The 23183-nt window shown below is 44.6% G+C and overlaps 1 protein-coding gene across 1 annotated transcript in view; it reads left to right on the plus strand.

Moving 5' to 3' along the window:
• Nucleotides 1–23183, plus strand: part of LOC124606783 (metabotropic glutamate receptor 4-like) — a gene marked incomplete at its 3' end in the record, with an annotated part of 1427722 nt that overhangs the window by 1326058 nt on the left and 78481 nt on the right. The window contains exon 11 of the mRNA XM_047138846.1: nucleotides 2427–2662. Within this exon, the coding sequence (XP_046994802.1) occupies nucleotides 2427–2662 (236 nt within the window). The remainder of the gene's footprint in view (nucleotides 1–2426; nucleotides 2663–23183) is intronic.

Consider the following 23183-nt stretch of genomic DNA (forward strand, 5'->3'; position numbering starts at 1 on the left):
ATTCGACGATCCATTCGCCAGGGCTGCCCTCTTTCGATGCTGCTGTTCGTGATAGCGTTGGAACCATTAATTTGGAGGCTAACAAATTCTCTTTCTGGGATGGAACTGCGGGGCTACACCTTCAAATGTCGTGCCTATGCGGACGACCTCCTGCTGCTCGTTCGTTCTGCGGAAGAGGTGAAGACGGTCCTTGAACTGTTGTTGGACCACAGTGTGACAGCGGGTAGTGCAGTGAACATGAACAAATCGGCGGCAATGCCGGTTGGAAGGGGCCTTACGCCGGAAGAAATCAGTCCGTTTCCTTATGTGCAACGATTCCGCTATCTCGGCATAGACTTTACCTCATCTGTAAAACATACTGCGGCAGTTAACTACCGATGTATTTTACAGACAACACGTACCATGGTCCGACAACATCTCCTACGGCGCCTTGATCCTTTGCAGTGAGTCGAGTATCTGAACACTTATGTGGTTTATCGAATGGTGCATATTTCGCAGATCCTGCCCCTACCACTCACGCTCGGACGTCGGCTTCAATCAGCACTAGGCTATTTTGTGATGACTGGATCGCCCCTCAAGGTGCAATACGCAACGCTCACGCTCCCTACGGACAAGGGGAGACTCGGACTTACGAATGTTCACTGCCGAGCGACGGCGCTCCTTCTAGCCACAATGTACAAGCAATGGCGTAGCGGGCGTGATTCCCTTGCATCCCGCCTACTGGATCTCCTAGTTCCAGCGTCCCTCACACCTCCGGTGGCGGTGGGCAACATTACGTCACATTTTGCGCATGTACCGACATTTATCGTGGAACTTAGTTATATCAGAGACGAGCTTCCACGCACGAGACCACCATGCACGAAGGATTTTTATGTTTGGCTGCTACGATGGATAAGTCGTAATGTCATTGAACTCAAATACCCCAAGTTGCATTGGCCGAAGATTTGGAGACATGTGCACCAAAAATTCCTTCCTACCTCTGTTCGGGCACTGTGGTTCTCTGTCACCTGTGGCAAGTTCAACACCAACCAACGACTCCATGCAATTGGACTAATAGACACTCCACTGTGCCCGAAATGTCGCCAAGTGGATGACGACCATCACCGCTTAACTTGTATCGCAGTGGAGGACGTATGGCTCCTAGGAAGACAGATGGTGGCTTGCTACCTCCGTGTGACCCCGCAACATATTACACCTGCTTCCTTCTTACATCCGGAGAGTGACTATTTTCCAGCGACTAAATCACACTCGATCATCTGGGTCAAAGGTTGGACGATCGCGTACCTCTATCGGGATGCTGCCAAGTCGCGACTCGACTTTTGGTATTTCTTGCAGCAAGCCCACAATGAGGTTCATAGATGGTCACACTATCGGAAAACCTTTGCCAACTATCTTCAGGCAGTCTTCCACGACCCCCCACGCAGTTGGGATGTGCCGGGTGCAGTCGGTGTGCACATTTGACAGCTGATAATGAACCTCACGCTTCTCTCACCGTTCCATATATAATGCACGTACAATACCATGAAATGATCTACATGTCCCTTTTCACAGAGTGATCTGTATGGAAAATAAATAAATAAATAAATAAAAACAACATCCTGTATCCCTGTTCCTTTACATTTGTGATTTGTTTTACAATGATTTTTTTTGTTTTTTTTTTTTTTTTGTTTTTGCAGAGAAAAAAAAAGACAAAACAAAAAACAAAGAAAAAACAAAAAAGCAAAAAAGGGAAAAAAAGAAAAAAGTTGGTAGGGCACCTGCCCGCAAAAGGCAAAGGTCCCGAGTTCGCGTCTCGGTCAGGCACACACTTTTTAATCTGAAGGAAACACTTCACGGCATTCGCTTCAGAACTGCTACAAATTCGTCGGGCAACAGACCGCTTCGTTCGAACTGTCAACACAATTGGCACCGCTAACAGTATCCTACGACTTCCATATCACTGGCAACGTGTTATATACAATGCTGGTGTGTACTTTGAAGGTCAGTAAAACTTGAAACACGTACCTATTTTGTACGAGCTGTAAATAAATAGTTTCCACTATTAAAGTTCCAACCCTTGTATGTTGGTTTAGAAATTGTGGAGTTGTTTCTTTCACGTTGAAAAAAATTAAATAAATATCAAATTGCAGCATAAGTTGAAGCTTCTCTATTTTCTGTTAACCTATACACTCTTTCTAATAATAGAGTGCCGATCTATATTTAAATATATTATAAATCGTGCTTTCTGAAGAAATCTTGAAAAGCAAAAAATAAATTAAAAATGGCCGTAATTTTTGTGAAATGATCTGTGCAAAAGTAATAAATAAAAGAAGTTAGAGAAACAATCATTTCACAGAAACATCACCGTTATTCTTCTAAATTTTTTTTCTTTTTTTAACGGCCGCCTCAGTGCTTACTGAGCTGTGTGTTTGTGGCGCCGCCCGCAGGCATCCTGCTGTGCTACAGCGTGACGTTCGCGCTGGTGCTGCGGCCGACAGACGTGGTGTGCGGCGTGCAGCGCTTCGGCGCGGGCTTCTGCTTCACCGTGGTGTACGCGGCGCTGCTCACCAAAACCAACCGCATCGCGCGCATCTTCCACGCGGGCAAGCGCTCGGCGCGCAGGCCCTCCTTCATCTCTCCGCGCTCACAGCTCTGCATCTGCAGCGCCCTCGTCGGCGTGCAGGTACGTCTTTGCCGAGCTCCTGCCCGCCTGCTAATTGTCACAGAGCGGGAAACTTCAGGGTGGCGCGTATTGCTTCTACTAATTCCAAATGATAACGGAAAAAATAACAAAAACATTGTTAATGCAAGTAGTAATTCAGTTTGTTAATGACAAACAAGTACATAAATAATTACTAAAGTATCATTTAATGAAATGGCTCCGAGTGCGAGCGTGCTGTGTGGCTGCCACCGGCCATCCTACACTACTGGCCATGACGTGCTACAGACGCGAAATTTAACCGACAGGAAGAAGATGCTGTCATATGCAAATGATTAGCTTTTCAGAGCATTCACACAAGGTTGGCGCCGGTGGCGACACCTACAACGTACTGACATGAGGAACGTTTCCAACCGATTTCTCATACACAAACAGCAGTTGATCGGCGTTGCCTGGTGAAACAATGTTGTGATGCCTCGTGTATGCAGGAGAAATGCGTACCAGCACTTTTCCGACTTTGATAAAGGTCGGATTGTAGCCTATTGCGATTACGGTTTATCGTATCGCGACATTTCTGCTCGCGTTGGTCGAGATCCAATGACTGTTAGCAGAATATGGAATCGGTGGGTTCAGGAGGGTAATACTGAACGAAGTGCTGGATCCCAACGGCCTAGTATCACTAGCAGTCGAGATGACTGGTATCTTATCCGCATGGCTGTAACGGATCGTGCAGCCACATCTCGATCCCTGAGTCAACAGATGGGGATGTTTGCAAGACAACAACCATCTGCAGGAACAGTTCGACGACGTTTGCAGCAGCATGGACTATCAGCTCGGAGACCATGGCTGCGGACACCCTTGACGCTGCATCACAGACAGGAGCGCCTGCGATCGTGTACTCAACGACGAACCTGGTTGCACGAATGGCAAAACGTCATTTTTTCGGATGAATCCATCTTCTGTTTACAGGTCATGATGGTCGCATCCGTGTTTGGCGACATCGCGGTGAACGCACATTGGAAGCGTGTATTCGTCATCGCCATACTGGCGTATCACCCGGCGTGATGGTAAGGGGTGCCATCGGTCACCTCTTGTTCGCATTGACGGCACTTTGAACAGTGGACGTTACATTTCAGATGTGTTACGATCCGTGGCTCTACCCTTCATTCGATCCCTGCGAAACCGTACGTTTCAGCAGGATAATGCACGACCGCATGTTGCAGGTCCTGTACGGGCCTTTCTGGATACATAAAATGTTCGACTGCTGCTCTGGCTAGCACATTCTCCAGATCTCTCACCAATTGAAAACGTCTGGTCAATGGTGGCCGAGCAACTGCCTCGTCACAATACGCCAGTCACTACTCATGATGAACTGTGGTATCGTGTTGAAGTTGCATGGGCAGCTGTACCTGTACACGCCATCAAAGCTCTGTTTGACTCAATGCCCAGGCGTATCAAGACCGTTATTACGGTCAGAGGTCGTTGTTCTGAGTACTGATTTCTCAGGGTCTATGCACCCACACTGCATGTTATCATATGCATTTCTTCTTGGTGTAGCAGTTTCAATGGCCAGTAGTGTTTATCGTGGTGGGACAGGACGCTCGTAGTGCAGAGCCGCTGGAGGCGTGGCTCACCTGGGTGTGCTCCATTGGGTCCACCAGATCCCGTACGATTGCTATAGGCTTCTGGTGGAAACTTGCAGTTATGTTGCCAACTTTGTCATGACTGTGTGGTGGTATCAATATGTGATACTACAGTATGTAAAACTTATCAGCAGACCTTACTACACTTTGAAAGTATGAGGGACATAAAATAAAGTGACAAATCGATGTAGAAATGAAATAGCTTGTAGGAGAAGTTTTGTACTTTCATGACTTCATGTTGGCATCACTGGGATGAGCTGAGAATAGCTGACATATAAAAATGGTTGAGGCGTGTGTGGCTCGCGTTCTTGCCGTTCATAACTTGGCGTCGTGTAATAGCGATAGTGGCGTCTCGATTCCTTCATGTGTTAATGGTGCCACTGAGTTGCTAGTATTGTTTGTCCGCAAGTGGCAGCAGCAGCGGTTATCGATAGCCAGTACTGTGATACTATCTTTGGTGCCACGGATAGTATTCTGGGTCGTCGTGTGTGTCAGGCAGTTCGGCTCCGGACCGATCAGCGAGGAGGTCCACAGCGCGAGGGCAGGCTGGGACCGCTAGCGGTGTGGTAGCAGTGTCGGACCGAGGGGCTGTAGCCGACGACCGAACCCAGGACGTTTGAAGTAGAGTGAACCGTGTCCAGTACTGAAACCTCCACTGTTTGAGATCTCACTGTTGTTTGTATGTTGCTGCTCCCAGGGTCGGTGAGACCAACCACAACAAGTAGAGCCAGTCTGGTTGGCGGAAGCTATTAGCCGCCTTCTACTCCTTGATGTTAGTTTGGATTTAGTATTATTCTTATAAGTGAAGTGCAACCAGCGATATTTTCTGCCTTGTGACCGCCAAACGCGAACTCCTGAAAAAGCGGACCCATACCGAACGAGATTAACGCTAGAGAAAAGAAAGAAAGTTGTAGTGGTGTCTGATCGGAATCCCTTTATACACACATCAAAAAAAAAGTTTTGCATCAACTCGGTTGGGAGAGTTCCGGAACCTGTACAGAAAACTGGAATAGAGATCAACATAAACATCATTCCCGCCTTTTTTATTGCTCACTAAGACAACACATTGCATGTTGTACCATCATACAGCGAGACTTTCAGAGGTGGTGGTCCAGATTGCTGGACATACCCAGTAGCACGTCCTCTTGCATTGATGCATGGCTGTATTCGTCGTGGCATATTATCCACAAGTTCATCAAGGCACTCTTAGTCCAGATTGTCCCAGTCCTCAACGGCGATTCGACGTAGATCCCTCAGAGTGGTTGGTGGGTCACGTCGTCCATAAACAGCCCTTTTCAATCCATCCCAGGCATGTCTGGATGACATGCTGGCCATTCTAGTAGAGCGATGTCATTATCCTGAAGGAAATCATTCACAAGATGTGCACGACGAGGCTCGAATTGTCGTCCACGAAGACGAATGACTCGCAAATAAGCTACCGATATGGTTGCACTATCGGTCGAAGGATGACATCCACGTATCGTACAGCCGTTACGGCGCCTACCATGACCACAAACGGCGTACGTCGGCCCCGAATAATGGATCCCGCCATGAACGTCGGGAGTGAAGTTGCGCATCATGCAGCCTATTACGCACAATTTGAGTCGTAATACGACGTGCTGTGGCTGCACGAAAAGCATTATTCAACATAGTGGCATTGCTGTCAGGGTTTCTCCGAGCCATAATCAGTAGGTAGCGGGCATCCATTTCAGCAGTAGCTTTTGGGCTGCCCTAGCGAGACATGTCATCTACAGTTCCTGTCGTTCTGTATCTCCTTCGTGTCCGAACACCATCGCTTTGAAAATTAAAGCAATAACAGTCCTCGGTCGCAAAAATGAAGCCTTTTTAACCTACGTTTCGGCCGCTTCTAAGAGTGCCTTCATCAGAGATCGATCTCCGTCTAATAGGGGCTGCTCTTGCACGGTTGTTTCCATCTTTGGGTGGCTTTAGTGACATCTCTGAACTGTCAAAGGGTCTGTATCTGTGATACAATATCCACAGTCAACGTCTGTCTTCAGGAGTTCTGGGAACCGGGGTGATGCAAAACTTTTTTTGACGTGTGTAGTATGTGTCAGTGCTCAAGGTCAATACTTTGAGCACTTAACATTACAAGAATTTAAAAATATATACCAACTGTCGGACCGTACCTGAGTTCCGCTTTTGCTTATATTTAGTGAAGCAGGGCGGACGTCTGAGAGATCTCTTCTCGTTGACAGTGGGACAGTGATTAGCACCGATGTTTATCTTATCACTTTCGATCAATTAGCACCCACATTAAGTCGCTGTAAATCTCTTGGAAACAAAATCCTACAGTTCTATCAAAAGAAAGGCAGTATTATAACTCGGTAGCTGTAACTGTTAAAATATAACTTGCACATGCAGGAAACTTCGTCACTTTGTCCGCTATAGGCCTAACTTACATGAGCGAAAATGGCAGCCTGTACATATAGTCGTTGTTGATGTATTTTTCGGTGCTGCTATTAATTGCCGCACCCTGTACATTCTGGGATTTTATTATTTATGAACTATACTCTACAAAATTGTTATTTTATTCCAAACAGGTAAAATAATTATTTCTTATGTCTCTCTTCTTATTTGTTTCTCGTCTTCACTCACGAGGAGACCACACGGCAATCGGATTTTTGTAATTCTTCATATGTATGGTGCGTGAAGTTCAGAACTCAAATACCAGTGACCAAAGCATTAGACGCCACTCTCAAAAATTCTCAATAAAATGAAGTTTGAAGTTTCCTGAACTACTTGAGTATCAAAGTATGGTCAGCTCTCCACTAGGCTATGTGATCCTGTGGAAGAATGCTTCGCTGCCATCTATAGGGCCTTCTTTCGACTTCCGGTTGACGCACATTTTTAAACAAAGGTGTATTTCCGTGAAGCGTAAAATACGTAAAGATGGAAAACAGCAGTAGCGTTCGAGACTGGTAATCGCTGGTTCGAGTTTTGTTTTGGACATTTTTGTTTTTTTTATTTACGTGATTTAAACATAAAATTCATCAAATACGTGCAAATTAACACATATCTAATTACGTTTTCTGAAAAGTGCGCCTCTTCTTGTTTCTACATGCATATGGCATACAAAATCCAGCTTTCATTGTAAATGTAAAGTCTTGAACTCTGATCTTTTATAAAAAAAATATTTATAACGAGCAATGCTCGCAGAACATGAACCTCACTTTAAATATTTGCAGTGGCCAGGAATCGAGCGCTGGCGCCACAGATGCCCCCCCCCCCAATCCACCCCCACATACAGACACATGGCGAGCGAGCATTCTGCCATATACCCACACTACCTATCGTGAAATCGACCAAATTTTAAGATGTTAAAAGATTCTGAAAAACCTAAGTCGATTATCTCAATACTTTTTGAGACTTGCATGGATCCGCTTTGGTCGGTTGATATTTGAGTTCTGATCTTCACGTACTATAAATACAAAAATATGCGAAAATCGTGTGGTCTCCTTGCAGCTGAATTTATTGTTTCCTAGTTTACATGCTGCCAATTTCTAGCATACATGGACCATTCTTCATGCGCAAGGATACAGAACTCGATGCTCATCCGCAACGTATATCATATGACAGAGAGCAACAGGAAAACGTTCGTATTTCAGTGCAGTTTCCTAATGCTCTGTATGATATGATATACGCTGCGGATGCACATCGAGTCCTGCGTGCTTTTGCCTGAAGACTAAGACATGTGATAGCATGTACAGTCGGAAACAATAAACATAGTTGAGAGAATAAGAAAAATAAACGAAAAGAGGGGGAACAGAAAGCATTTATTTTCCTCCTTGAAGTTCTTACTAATTGGTACTCCAAGCATCTTCCATCACTTCGAAAGGTGCAAGATTATACAGACTCGTAGCTTACTGCAGAAACTTTGCTACGCTATTCAGCACTGTGCTATATCAATCGACACCTTTCATCGAATTTTTTCCTTCCGTTATGTAGATGACTGAGTTTATCGGATATAAAATGCTAATCAAACACTATGTCCAACGTAGTATGTAGATTACCAATTCACACCGGAAACATCAACTGCCGATAAGCTACACTGTCAGCATAGTAGACAGAAATATTTTGGGTGGAAACGTTTCCTCTCTTCCCTCTGCCTCACCACCCTTCTCGTAGCTACACACTGCCAGGACTTGTCCAATAACAACAGTCTGCCAACCATATCGGGACGTGTATTATCCAACAACTCCCTTTTTTAATAAAATGGGGAAGAAGTTCGTTGTATTTAGCTAACGTCACTGTCTTTTTCTACTGTGTACAGCAGTCTTGTGAAAATAGTGGCTGATGAGGAAATTCCCAGCTTACTGTGACTAACTTTGAGTAGTGGTGATCACAGAATGCTACTTTGTACGTGTTACAGTTCATACAAGGGAGCTACCTTCGGGGGTCCGTGGTCTCCCAAAATGTGTATTTATCTAGGAAAAAAAAACTGTCCAGTACGAATCTGTTGTCAGGCTTAAAACAAAGGTATAACCCAACAATAAGATAAGTCTTCGCACTCTGCAGTTTAATGAGCACTGACAGAAATTAATTTCACGATAGGGTATTTAGTCTACTTTTCTATTCCACGGAGCTATACTGACTGAAGAGGAAAATGGACTGCTAGTGTCTTCCGAGTGAGAGAGAGTCAGTCAGGACTTATTCTCAGTGTCGCATCCTGTTTTCCTTCATAGAGTTCGAGAGGACACTGACGGAATTCTACCTTGCACGTACAATAGTCGGCTGGAAAGTAATGCCTCTGAATTTTTTATGTGAATCCTTAAAGCGTTTTTTATTTAAAACAAACGTTATTAACATTCTACATCTTATTCTTCATGTCTACATTTTTTTTCTCAACATAATCACATCAAAGTGAAAACCTCGAAGGCAACCTTTAAGTTTTGAAAATAGATGAAAATCGAGTTGGGAAATATCAGCACTTTATGGAGGATGATCGATGACTGACTCAAGGCGTCGGAGTGTCGTATGTGGTCTGGCATTGTCATGCTGAAGAAGGTGCTCCATGTGCAGACGAACTTTTCGAGTTCGTAACTCGATTGCAGCACGCTGCTTCTCACGCAACGACATAGTTGCATTACACACTGCCATGCTACTCGCTACAGTTCAACAGACCTTTAAACGAATACCTACAGTTTAACGTGGTCTTCTAACACCCTTGCAACTAGGTATTTCTCATGTTGAAAATGACTTCTGGCTGTGAATGAAGTGGTACGCGACGGATAAAAATGAGTAACCGAGTTATCGAACCGGTTATCGAACATGAGACCTCTGGACCCATAATCTGGCATTTAATCGTTACAGAGGCATTTTATGGAGTCGACATGTTGTTCGTAATAAGTGGTATCCCCAGTGATAGCGAATTACGTGTTTAATTCAGTTCAGGTCAGAATACCACCGTTTCGAAAGTGTTTCCTAGGATTTATGTAATACCACAGACCTATAAATACAGGCTCAATGCTCAGGCTCGGTTTAAGGTCTAAGCGACACAAATCGCTGAATCGCTGCTTGGGGCGCAGAGGTTAGAAGGCCGCCCAAGTGCAAGATTTATATGCAGCGCCTATTAGCAGCGAAAATTGACACGGGTGAAGGCGCGGGAGGGAAAAGGGGGCGGGGGAGACGTCAAATTATAAGTCACTTGTCTGTATAAATTGTTTTCGAACCGATCCTGCACAATACAACATAAAAATATATGTTACCAGTATCAGATATTTTCTACGGTAGTAGTTCGAGGGCGGAGGGGCTTACGGTGGTTCAGGGCACTTTCTTGTCCTTGGGGTGGGAAACTGCCCCTAAAGGTGGAAGAATCAGCAATGATCAATGGCATGAGGATGCAGAAGGCAATGGAAACCACTGCATTAAAGACACGTAACGCGTATCTACAGGACATGTGGCCTGTAAATGAAAGAAGTGTCATGATGATCTCTCCTTTAACAAAAAATTCCGGAATAGTCCCCCATTCGGATCTCTGGAACGGGACTGCCAAGGGGGAGGTTACCATGAGAAAAAGATTGAATAATAAACGGAAGGATAACGTTCTACGAGTCGGGGCGTGGAATGTCAGAAGCTTGAACGTGGTAGGGAAACTAGAACATCTGTAAAAGGAAATGCTAGGCTCAATCTAGATGTAGTTGGGGTCAGTGAAGTGAAGCGGAAAGAAGACAAGGATTTCTGGTTAGATGGGTATAGTGCAATATCGACAGCAGCAGCAAATGATATAACAGGTGTAGGATTCGTTATGAATAGGAAGGTAGGACAGAGAGTGCGTCACTGTGAACAGTTCAGTGATAGGGTTGCTCTTATCAGAATCGACAGCAAACCAACACCGACAACGATAGTTCAGGTATACATGCCGACGTCGCAAGCTGAAGATGAAGAGATAGAGAAAGTGTATGAGGATACTGAAAGGGTAATACAGTATGTAAAGGGAGATGAAAATCTAATAGTCATGGGAGATTGGAATGCAGTTGTAGCGGAAGGAGTAGAAGAAAAGGTTACAGGAGAATATGGGCTTGGGACAAGGAATGAAAGAGGAGAAAGATTAATTGAGTTCTGTAACAAGTTTCAGCTAGTAATAGCGAATACCCTGTTCAATAATCACAAGAGGAGGAGGTATAATTGGAAAAGGCCGGGAGATACGGGAAGATTTCAATTAGATTACATCATGGTCAGACAGAGATTCTGAAATCATACACTGGATTGTAAGGCGTGCCCAGGAGCAGACATAGACTGAGATCACAATATAGTAGTGATGAAGAGTAGGCTGAAGTTTAAGACATTAATCAGGAAGAATCAATACTCAAAGAAGTGGTATACGGAAGAACTAAGAAATGACGAGATACGCTTGAAGTTCTCTAAGGCTATAAATACAGCAATAGGGAATAAATAGGAAGTGCAGTGAAGCTAATACGAAATGGCTGCAGGAAAAATGTGAAGACATCGCAAAAGAAATGACTGTCGGAAAGACAGACTCAGCATACAGGAAAGTCAAAACAACCTTCGGTAACATTAAATGCAAGGTGATAACATTAAAAGTGCAACGGGAATTCCACTGCTAAATGCAGACGCTAGAGCGGATGGGTGGAAACAATACATTGAAAGCCTCTATGAGGAGGAAAATTTGTCTGATGTGATAGAAGAAGAAACAGGAGTAGATTCAGAAGAGATAGGGGACCCAGTAATAGAATCAGAATTTAAAAGAGCTTTGGAGGACTTAAGATCAAATATGGTAGAAGGGATAGATAACCTTCCGCCAGAATTTCTAAAATCTTTGGGGGGAAGTGGCAACAAAGCGACTATTCACGTTGTTGTATAGACTGTAGGAGTCTGGCGCATACCATCGGACTTTCGGAAAAGCATCATGCACACAATTCCGAAGACGGCAAGAGCTGAAAAGTGCGAGAATTACCGCACAATCAGCTTAGCAGCTCACGCATCCAAGTTGCTGACAAGAAAAATATACACAAGAATGGAAAAGAAAATTGAGGAAGCGTTAGATGACGATCAGTCTGGCTTTAGGAAAGGTAAATGCATGAGAGAGGCAATTCTGACATGCCGGTTAATAATGGAAGCAACACTAAAGAAAAATCAAGACACGTTCATAGGATTTGTAGATCTGGAAAAAGCGTTCGACAATGTAAAAGGGTACAAGATGTTCGAAATTCTGAGAAAAATAGGGGTAAGCTATGGCGAGAGACGGGTGAGTGGACCACCAAGAACGAAGTGCTCGTATTAAAAAGAGTGTAAGACAAAGATGTAGCCTTTCGCCTCTACTGTTCAATCTGTACATCGAGTAACGATAAAAATTTAAAAAAGGGTCATGAGTGGAATACAGATTCAAGATGAAAGGATATCAGTGATAATATTCGCTGATGACATTGCTATCCTGAGTGAAAGTGAAGAAGAATTACATGATCTGCTCAACGGAGTAAAGAGTATGGACTGAGAGTAAATCGAAGAAAGGCGAAGGTAATGAGAAGTACAGATGAGAACAGCGAGAAACTTAACGTCGGGATTGATGGTCACGAAGTAGATGAAGTTAAGGAATTCTGCCACCTAGGCAGTAAAATAACCAATGACGGACGGAGCAAGGAGGACATCAAAAGCATACTAGCAATGGAAAAAAGGGTATTCCTGGCCAAGAGAAGTCTCCTTATATCAAATATCGGCCTTAATTTGAGAAAGAAATTTTTGAGAAAGTATTTGTGGAGTACAGCATTGTATGGAAGTGAAACATGGACTGTGGAAAAAGCGGAACAGAAGAGAACCGAAGCATTTGAGATGTGGTGCTACAGACGAATGTTGAAAATTACGTGGACTGTTAAGGTAAGGAATGGGGAGGTTCTACGCAGAATCGGAGAGGAAAGGAATATCTGGAAAACACTGATAAGAAGAAGGGACAGGATGATAGGACATCTGCTAAGACATGAGTGAATGACTTCCATGATTCTAGGGTGAACTGTAGAGGGCAAGAACTGTAGAGGAAGACAGAGAGTGGAATACATCCAGGAAATAACTGAGGACGTAGACTGCAAGTGTAACTCTGAGATAAAGAGGTTAGCACAGGAGAGGAATTCGTGGCGGGCCGCATCAAACCAGTCAAAAGAGTGACGACCAAAGAAAGTGACGAATTCAACCACTTCAAACCAAGTTAAGAATCCTGTGACAGACTAATCATTTCACAAAATAATATTTTATAGTAAATTGTAACACCTCCGTTTATTTATCCCGACTTAATCTGATCGAATAGCAGCCCAATATTTATTATTAATATGACCGTGTACCTAATGGGGCTGGTAATCGGAATTGACCGCTACGGAAGCTGTTACTTTACAGTTCGTCCTGTTCAATACTGTAATAATGAAATTTCTGGTAACAAGAAAAACACCAACACAGTTTCACTAATTACGAACCCATATTCTTCTCAAAAACACAAAACAGGAGACAGCCACTGCCTTCGTCATACTTATCTAATTACGGCTAATCTCAGCACAGGCTTCTTCATTTTCCATTATCGTCACAGGCTAATCCATCACTGTATCCAACACTGCAATCCAACACTGCAATCCAAGGTGATGCCGGCGCGGTAGACGCGAAACCAAATATCGGCCCTAGAAATGTCACTGATCACTTTCGTAATAATACTTCTTCACCTTCCCGGTATTATTTTAGTACAAAGGGGTCTAACCACGGCGATGGCGACTCCCTTCTCCGTTAAAGCCTTACATTTCAACAAAGACCTCCACACACCTCAACCCGCAACATGGCACTCACGCAACTCCACACTCGGTGACGCAACACGACACAATCGATTGTTCGCCCTATCGACCTGTGCCGAGTGCAAATTTATAGTAAGGGCCTACGGACCCCTTACAAAATGCTATCAGATCACTTAGACAAATACCGTCATGTCATCCATCACAATGTTCCTTGGAATGCAAGACTTGCTTGACGTTTCATATTAGCGGTTCAAGATGTTCTGGCGATCACCACAGACTAATGGGCACCAAGTGCACTTAATGATCTCTTTTCTATCTCGCTGTGTGGCCTATGTTGTCCCTCGTCTTTCAATAGAACAATGGTACTAAAAAACGCAATTGTAAAAACTATATAAAAGGAGAGTGATAAAAATTATGAAATTATTGCCAAATGTATGCAAGCGTAAACCATCTCCAACATTAAAATTAACTACGGACTTAAGCACTATTACCATCCAATTCCGTACTGGCCTCAGAAAACATCCAAGTGTCAATACATTTTTAGCTATTCTTAAGACTTCTTACAGCCTAGAGGTTTTGTGTGACTCGGTTGAATTCGAGTTACTGCGTCCTATTTTTTATGCGTAAATTCTTAAATCTTTTGAAATAAAACAGACGTAATTAACATTCTACAACTTTATTTTTCATGTCTAGATATTTGCACCCTTCTGCCGCTAGATGGCTCCGAACTGTAGAGTGTAACGCGGTGGAGTGTAATGTAGCTATGTCTATGTGTGAGAAACAGTGTGCTTAATCGAGTTTCGAACTCTAAGAATTGGTCCACACATGAAGCAACCCCCCCTTGAGCATTGCAATGTCAGCAATAGCGATGCTACATCTGCAGCAATTCGACGTCTGGGATTCGCTGTTATCGATCGTCCTCGATACAGTCCCGAGTTGGTCCCATCCGATAATCATCGGTTTTCAAAACTTACAGATCATTTTCGTGGGCTTTACTTTGATATTGATAAAGCGTTGCAGGCAAATGTGAGGTTGTGTTTCCGTCAATAAAGACAAACATTCTACATTGACGGCATCAACAAACTGGAATCGCTTGGGAGAAATGTGACTGTATTGAGAAATAAATATGTAGAAGTGAAGACGAAAGGTGTAGAATGTTCAGAACGTTTGTTATATTTAAAAAACCTAGAATTTTCACATAAAAATTCGGATGCATTCCTTTTCAGCATGCCCTCGTACGTTTGAGCTCATAAGATATTCTAAGTTTCTTCAAGATCAGGATATCGATGGTATTGGACGGTAGTGTTTTTGTATCGCCTTCCAATATAAACACCCGAATAAAAAAGTTTCATGAAGACTTACAGATTAACGCTTACGATGATTACCTGCCAATTGGTTGTGTCTACAGGATGAACCCGAAATCAACCAATAAATATTTTGAGATTATTGCTGGACAGAGAATGTAAGTACCTTGGTGAAAGGGAACCACGGTCTTCAGTGGTTCGTCATATGGTACTTGCATTTCATTTCTTTTCTGATCCCCAATCTTCTTTGTATCCACAGGGTTATTACAAATGATTGAAGCGATTTCACAGCTCTACAATAACTTTATTATTTGAGATATTTTCCCAATGCTTTGCACACACATACAATAATTCAAAAAGTTTTTTTAGGCATTCACAAATGTTCGATATGTGCCCCTTTAGTGATTCGGCAGACATCAAGCCGATAATCAAGTTCTTCCCACACTCGGCGCAGCATGTCCCCCTCATTGAGTTCGAAAGCATCGTTGATGCGAGCTCGCAGTTCTGGCACGTTTCTTGGTAGAGGAGGTTTAAACACTTCACCATTAAGAAAAAATGTTGCTTCATCATTGAAAACAAGTTTCGCACTGAACGCATCCTCTTCCATGAGCTGTTGCAACCGCGCCGAAAATTCAAAGCGTTTGACTTTGTCATCGGGTGTCAGGGCTTGTAGCAATTGTAAACGGTAAGGCTTCTGCTTTAGCCTTTCCCTTAAGATTTTCCAAACCGTCGGCTGTGGTACGTTTAGCTCCCTGCTTGCTTTATTCGTCGACTTCCGCGGGCTACGCGTGAAACTTGCCCGCACGCGTTCAACCGTTTCTTCGCTCACTGCAGGCCAACCCGTTGATTTCCCCTTACAGAGGCATCCAGAAGCTTTAAACTGCGCATACCATCGCCGAATGGAGTTAGCAGTTGGTGGATCTTTGTTGAACTTCGTCCTGAAGTGTCGTTGCATTGTTATGACTGACTGATGTGAGTGCATTTCAAGCACGACATACGCTTTCTCGGCTCCTGTCGCCATTTAGTCTCACTGCACTCTCGAGCGCTCTGGAAGCAGAAACCTGAAGTGCGGCTTCAGCCGAACAAAACTTTATGAGTTTTTCTACGTATCTGTAGTGTGTCGTGACCATATGTCAATGAATGGAGCTACAGTGAATTTAAGAAATCGCTTCAATCATTTGTAATAGCCCTGTATATTGCACTGAAAATATCTGCGCAACAGAACAAGTGGCTACGGTATACTCTATCTTACTTGTTTTAAAACAAACCTGTTCCATACACTCACCTTACGTGCTGTCGACCGCACAAATACCCACTTTACCCTTCCCCCTCAAGCTTGTATTCCTTGTTGGTCGGTTCCATTTTGGATTTGTTTTTCCGATAGTGTTAGTTGTACCTTAACAGTGATAGATAGCAGCAGCCATAAATTAGTGATGAGTTAACCGACGTTCACCTCGTGTGTGCGTTCCTTGAATGAAATGGGATAGGGGCACAAAGACAAAGCTGAGTTGCTCCCGCAGCGACGGCAACCACATTGTAGCATTTTTGCATAGCGTACTACCAGGTGTTCAGGTGAATTATTGTTTCCCTTTTATGCAAAAAATTTTGATGGCCTATTCAGTCTTCTTCATCTGCTCCGAGTTTCATTGTTACATGCACTCGTTCCCTGGACTCCGACCACTCTGTTAACTACTGACTGTCTCGCGCCTCTATTTACTGCTGGCTACTCATTCGCGAAGCCCACTACGTACCGATATATCATAAAACGCACATTTTCTATGCGTTTCCCATATCTGGTGATGTGATTTGTTTGGATGTTACATCTGTACGTAGGTGCGCGTGAGAAACCGAAGCTTTAGGTGCTAGGATCGAAGATACTGGCCATGGGAGATATGCCATAACAATCCATTTGGAAGAGCATGTGTTACAATTAGATTGTGACAAAGGTGCCACCGGTAGTTGCGGCGTTCTACGATCTCATAACAAGGGCCAAAAATTGTTTTGCGGATGTTAGATGCACAACTACTGCAGCAGTATCACCGCACAAGGTGCATTCATTGCACGCAGAGGTCATTCCATGCGGTGTAGAGTTTGCAAGTGGGTCCCCACAATTAGTGCAGGAAACCACAGTTTAGCTGCTTTTGTGTTGGGCCGGCCGGGGTGGCCGAGCGGTTCTAGGCGCTACAGTCCGGAACCGCGGGACCGCTACGGTCGCATGTTCGAATCCTGCCTCGGGCATGGATGTGTGTGATGTCCTTAGGTTAGTTAGGTTTAAATAGTTCTAAGTTCTAGGGGACTGTTGACCTCAGAAGTTAAGTCCCATAGTGCTCAGAGCCATTTTTTTGCTTTTGTATTGTTTACAGAGTGCACAATTACAAGAGGGAGTATGTTCGACAGCAGGGATAGCCACGTGTGGGGTAACTAAAACCCACACAAAGTGGTATCCTGATGCTGTCAACAAAAGTTTGCTGTGAATGTGGTGAGGTAGTATTGTCAACGATTATGTGATTGGACCTGACGTACTTTCCGATAAACTGAACGGAGTCGTCATGATCCACGCCTTCTTACATGTCCTGGAAGATGCGCGAATGGGAATTTGTCGGCTTATTTGGTTTCAACGTACGAGCAAACTCTGTACTCGATGTTAGGAACCGCATTGATGTACAGTTTGAATTACAGTGAATTGGCTGGGGCGTTCCTGCATTCGATGTCATCTCCGTCGCCAGACATGAATACAATGGACTGTTTCTTCTTGTGGGGGCATGTGAACAGCCTACTTTACGAGACTCATATAGAAACCCATGTGGATCTCATTATTAATACGTCTGCAGCCTTGGAGATAGTCCACCAAATTCCTGGGATTCTTGAGCGTGAAAGACCGTCGAACGTAAACCGCTGTGTCACTCTTCCGTGATCATGTGGTCGATACAGGGACAGCGTCTCTACCGGAACAATTCTACATTTGTTACGCACTGTATTGTACGCTGACGAACAGACTGAATATGTGATAAAAATGTAAGTAATTTGTTTACAGGTTGTCCAATGGCCCTGTGTTTTATGTTTAAGTTCTGGTGTTTGTGTATCACAGGCTCTCTCACTGTTGTGAAGGTGTTTTCATAAAAACAAAGGTAATTTCGCAACAAACCGATTAATCATAATTATAGTACTAAAATGTCGCATGGTACTATTGGCCTGGATATCTCGGGCGGTGGATTCAGCCGCCTGTTGGAAAGGATGTTCTTCCTCCGCGCACATTAGCCCCTTCCCTCAGGATATGAGAGAGTTGTGTCATACGTAATTCTGTAGAGCTTGGATGCGTGTGTAGTGCAGTATTATATTCGTGTTGTATGGTGAGAGAGGGGAAGAGAGTGAACGCCCCCATCCTTGCTCCATGAGACACTGCAGAGAGGTTTGGAATTAAACCGAGGACGTTGATCATCACTCTGCACCACCACCCCTCTTTTTGTCTTGCCGGCCAAATACAAGCAGTGAAAGTTAAGCCAATCATCTGCGTTCGAATCGAGCGCAAACGCACGGTCGTGCGTTAACAACTGTTTATTTAGTTATTTATTTGCATATTTATGGAAAGGCCAAGCGGAGGCTCGGGTGGTGACCGGGGGGGGGGGGGGGGAGGGGGGGAGGCAGAGTGGGCAGGGTGTCCAAAACCAGAGGCCTCGCCACAGTGTCCCCCTCACAGCCACTGACATAATGTCTCATAGCAAAGTGGAAAACATGGGAAACAACTGTAGTGTAAGGCATCTTTATTTATTTTGACTTTTCTTGTTTATCTTATTAATTTTTTTATTTTTATTGTTTTTTACTATTATAAAATTGTAGGGAGCGTACATCACCTATGTAGAAGAAAACACAGAAGACTGAAAAAATAAATAAATACTTAAATAAATGCAACCCACATTTATGGCGCGCCCTCCCATCCGCGGAGGTCGAGGGTTGGAATCTATCATAGGTGTTTGAATATCAGATAGTGCCGGAGGTGGGAGTTGGTGTCCCCAGTTCCCGGTACACCCCAACTAAGTGACCCTTCGAAGAGTGCTGCGTGCTGCTTGCGTTCGAGCGTTGCATGGGCTGTTTGTAAATAGTTCCAGAAGTCAAAGAAATGGCTCAGAGCACTATGGTGCTTAGCTTCTGAGGTCATCAGTCCTCTAGAACTTACAAGGGAACCTCCCCATCGCACCCCCCTCAGATGTAGTTATAAGTTGGCACAGTGTATATGCCTTGAGAAACTGAACACAGATCAATCGAGAAAACAAGAAGAAGTTGTGTCGAACTATGAAAAAAATAAGGAAAATATACAAACTGAACACAGATCAATCGAGAAAACAGGAAGAAGTTGTGTGTAACTATGAAAAAAATAAGGATAATATACAAACTGAGTAGTCCATGCGCAACATAGCCAACATCAAGGGAAATATGAGATCAGGAGCGACGTGGTCCCGTGGTAGCGTGAGCAGCTGCGGAACGCGAGGTCCTTGCTTCAATTCTTTCCTCGAGTGAAAATTTTAATTTCTTTATTTTCGCAAAGTTATGATCTGTCCGTTCGTTCATTGACATCTCTGTTCACTGTAATAAGTTGTCTTGCGACCGCATCGCAATACCGTGCGATTAGGAGACGAAAGGACGTGCCTCTCCAATGGGAACCGAAAACATTTGATCGCAAGGTAATAGGTCAACTGATTCCTCCACAGGGAAACACGTCTGATATATTCTATACGACACTGATGACGGCATGTGCGTCACATGACAGGAATATGTTGTCGACCCACCTAACTTGTACACTTGGCGAATGAGTAAAAAGATTCTTCTACCTTGCCCGATTTAGGTTTTCTTGTGGATGTGATAATCACTCCCAAAAAAGTGATGAAAACATAAGAGTTTGTCACATAAACTGCAACAAATGAATGCAACAGTTTCACAGTCGCACAGTTTCCTTGTGCTCTGTCAAAACATATGCATCGGACGGACAGATAGTAATTGTCTGAAAATAAAAAATTAAACTTTTCACTCGAGAGAAGACGTGAACCAAGGATCTTTCATTCCGCAACTGCTCACGGTAACCACGCGACCACAGCGCTCCTGAGCTTACATGTCCCTTGATGTTGCCTATCTTGCGCATAGACTACTCAGTTTCCATATTTTGCTTATTTTTTTCATAGTTCCACACAACTTCTTCCTATTTTCTCGATTGATCTGTGTTCAGTTTTTCAAGGCCTATCCACTGTGCCAACTTGTAACTAAATCTGGGGAGGAGGGGGGGGGGGGGGGGGTGCGATGGGGAACTTCCCTTGTTAGAACTACTTAAACCTAACCAACCTAAGGATATCACACACATCCATGCCCAAGGCAGGATTCGAACCTGCGACCGTAGTGGTCGCGCGGTTCCAGACTGTAGCGTCTAGAACCGCTCGGCCACTCCGGCTGGCTTCCAGAATTCGAGGCAGTATTTTGCTCCCTCACGAAAAAGGTAACTGACTGTCCACTCCTTTACCCACATAATGACATGATATTTGGCGGTGGTAAAATATGTGTTCATCAGGTATAGAAATATATGCGGTTCGATCACATCAGTTGGCACTCACACGTAGCAGACAATCTTGTGATGCACAAATTGCCAACGTCGTGCAAGAGGCGCAGGTCAGACGGTGATCATTACTGTCGAGTTGCTGGAAAAACGGGAATCTGACAAATCGATATTGCACAGTCGCTGTTTTGTGGTAAGTTTGCTGTTGTCTGTGTGATACCACATCGTCCAAACGTCGGTAGGAAGGAAGGGCTGGGGATGGTACTCTACATGTACACCGCCAGTTTCTTACGAGGAACACGGCGCAATAGAAGGATGCAAAAATTCCTGGCCGACCGTGTGTCTAGGAGGCCAGTGTGTGTGCATATGTAGCGACGAAGAAGGGCGAAATGTGAGGTGAGGCGTGGTTTGGCCCACAGACACAGGCGGTGAGATAGACGCAGGCAGGGAGATCTTAAGCAAACTGCGTGTTAGGGACGTGCTCCATCCGGTGCTTTGTATTCCCTTTGTACTCATACACAAGGCCGCAGCTTACATCCAGATGTTGACAAGTCCGTGGCACCTTTCCATGGCTGGCAGGGTGAGACTCATAACGGACTTTAAACATGGAGCCAGCCATAACACCCAAGGTCCACATAAAGGTCGCACCTAATCGCCATCGGCAGAGGGAGCACCTGTGTGATATGGACCAATTTTGATGCCACATGACAACTAAGAAAGTTAACATGTTGAAGGGTCTCCAGAGGTTCTGGTAGACTTCGTTGTGGATGATGTGTAACAGGAGACGGAAATTCGTGTTTTCTGTGCATCTGACGCTGGGGGTAAAGGTAACGCCCAGGTACCGGAAGATCCACATTAGTGGCAGAGTTGCCACCTCATCTTTCTGAAGGACTTGTCTAAGGTACATTGCTGAAGATTTGACCACGTTCATTGCATTGCCTGCAACAACCCCATTACACGTGATCAGTTAGAGGATTGCTCGGATCTCAGAGCTGGAGTGGATGGGAAGTAGGAGTTCATCAGTATATGCCCAGCAACAGAAGTAGTGTTTGCGAAGAGTAAGTCAAGGTAGCTCGGTCGACAGGGCAATAGCATACAGGGGGTAGAGATGGAGCACTCTTGCCGAACAAAGTAGCGGATGCGTACCTGCCTTGCCAAACTTTCGCTGACTTGGACTCGGGAAATTGCACCACTGTAAAGAGGCTGGAGGACGCCAGTGATGGGAGGTGGGATGTCTATGCAAGTTGTGACCGAAAATAGGAAATGTTGGCTCACTTTAGCGAAGGTGCTATCGAAATCTATAGCGACGGCCGCTGCACGTATTCCCAGTTAAGTAGCAGCATTCGCCTGTGGCAGTCTGTATGTCAACCTATCCCCTAGCGTCGTTTGTTCTGGGCAGGGGATGTGAGGAAGTATCGATGGGAGGTGCATTACCTGTAAGCTGGCGAAGATCTTGTAATCTACATCGAGCAGAGTGAGCGTTAGATAGTTTGTGACCGTCGAACCACGGGATTGGCGTAGGCCCTCAGCAGAGGCAGGCCACACTGCTTGGTCAGATGTCATGAATTTCTGGAACATAATCGTCCACTGCAATGCCATGAGCTTCCAAAGGGCTCAGTAAAACTCAGTCGGTAGGCTGTCAATGTCGAGCGATCTGTTAATTGCAGCCGCGCGGGATTAGCCGAGCGGTCTAGCGCCCTGCAGTCATGGACTGTGCAGCCGGTCCCGCGGAGGTTCGAGTCCTCCCTCGGGCATGGGTGTATGTATTTGTCCTTAGGATGATTTAGGTTAAGTAGTGTGTAAGCTTAGGGACTGATGACCTTAGCAGCTAAATCCCATAAGAGTTCACACATTTTTTGTTAATTGCAACCTCATAGAGTGTGTCGTCGACTACATCTCATGTGATCCCCAATGGTAAAGTATCCGTCTCCAAGTGGGTGAGGGTTCACATGACATATTGGAAGATGGAGTCATCATCCTCTTTCCTGTAATTGTGCCAGTGTGCTCGACGAACGTGTAAATGATGTCCTTCTGTTTGACAATCCACAGACATGTGGCTTGACCAGTGTGTCAATGATCTGTCTACGATGCCGTCGTTCATCGGACTAATGTGATGCATGGATGAAATTCCCAATCCCACCCGGTCATGGTGTTCGAATTTGTGCCACCACCCTCTTCAATTTGTGGCACCTCTGCACAATAATCCTTCCCTTAGTTCTGTGCCATTCCATCTGGTTTTCTGGGGTTTATGGTGGGCATCCAGATCTTGGAGGATGACACATTAGAAGTTGATGGTGTTGTGATGCCATTCATCCAATTCCTTTCCATATCTCATTAGTGTCCTCCTGATCTCTGGCTTGGTGCAGTCCACCCACCACATTAGCGTTCAGCAGTATCTGGGAAGGCATCGCTCACAGGCTGCCCATGTCTTGGTGACTCGATGTAAGAGCAGTGGTCATAAAAGGGCAGTGGCAATGTAAGATCATACGAAACATATCTTGTCTAGATGGCTTGCGGAATGGCCAGGTCGGTCTCCATGTCGGACTTCCCACATATCGCAGAGCAAGAGGTCTCACACCACTAAAGTAGTTCCTGGCAGATCGCATAGTGGAGAGCCTGATCTTTTGGATGCAGAAAGCAGTTATATCGCTCCTAGCAGGCAGTGTTTATATCGCTCTAAATACAGGGGGCGATGTCTTCAGAATAAAACCGGATTCTTTCATGTCATTGGGTGGTGCCTGATGAGGCATAAACATTAATAAAGCTCGTCTCCATGGCAGTGAGAGCCATGCCCCTAACTTATGGAAGAAAGGT

The sequence above is a fragment of the Schistocerca americana genome, chromosome 3 (genome assembly GCF_021461395.2).
Source record: "Schistocerca americana isolate TAMUIC-IGC-003095 chromosome 3, iqSchAmer2.1, whole genome shotgun sequence".
NCBI classification, from domain to species: Eukaryota; Metazoa; Arthropoda; class Insecta; order Orthoptera; family Acrididae; genus Schistocerca; species Schistocerca americana.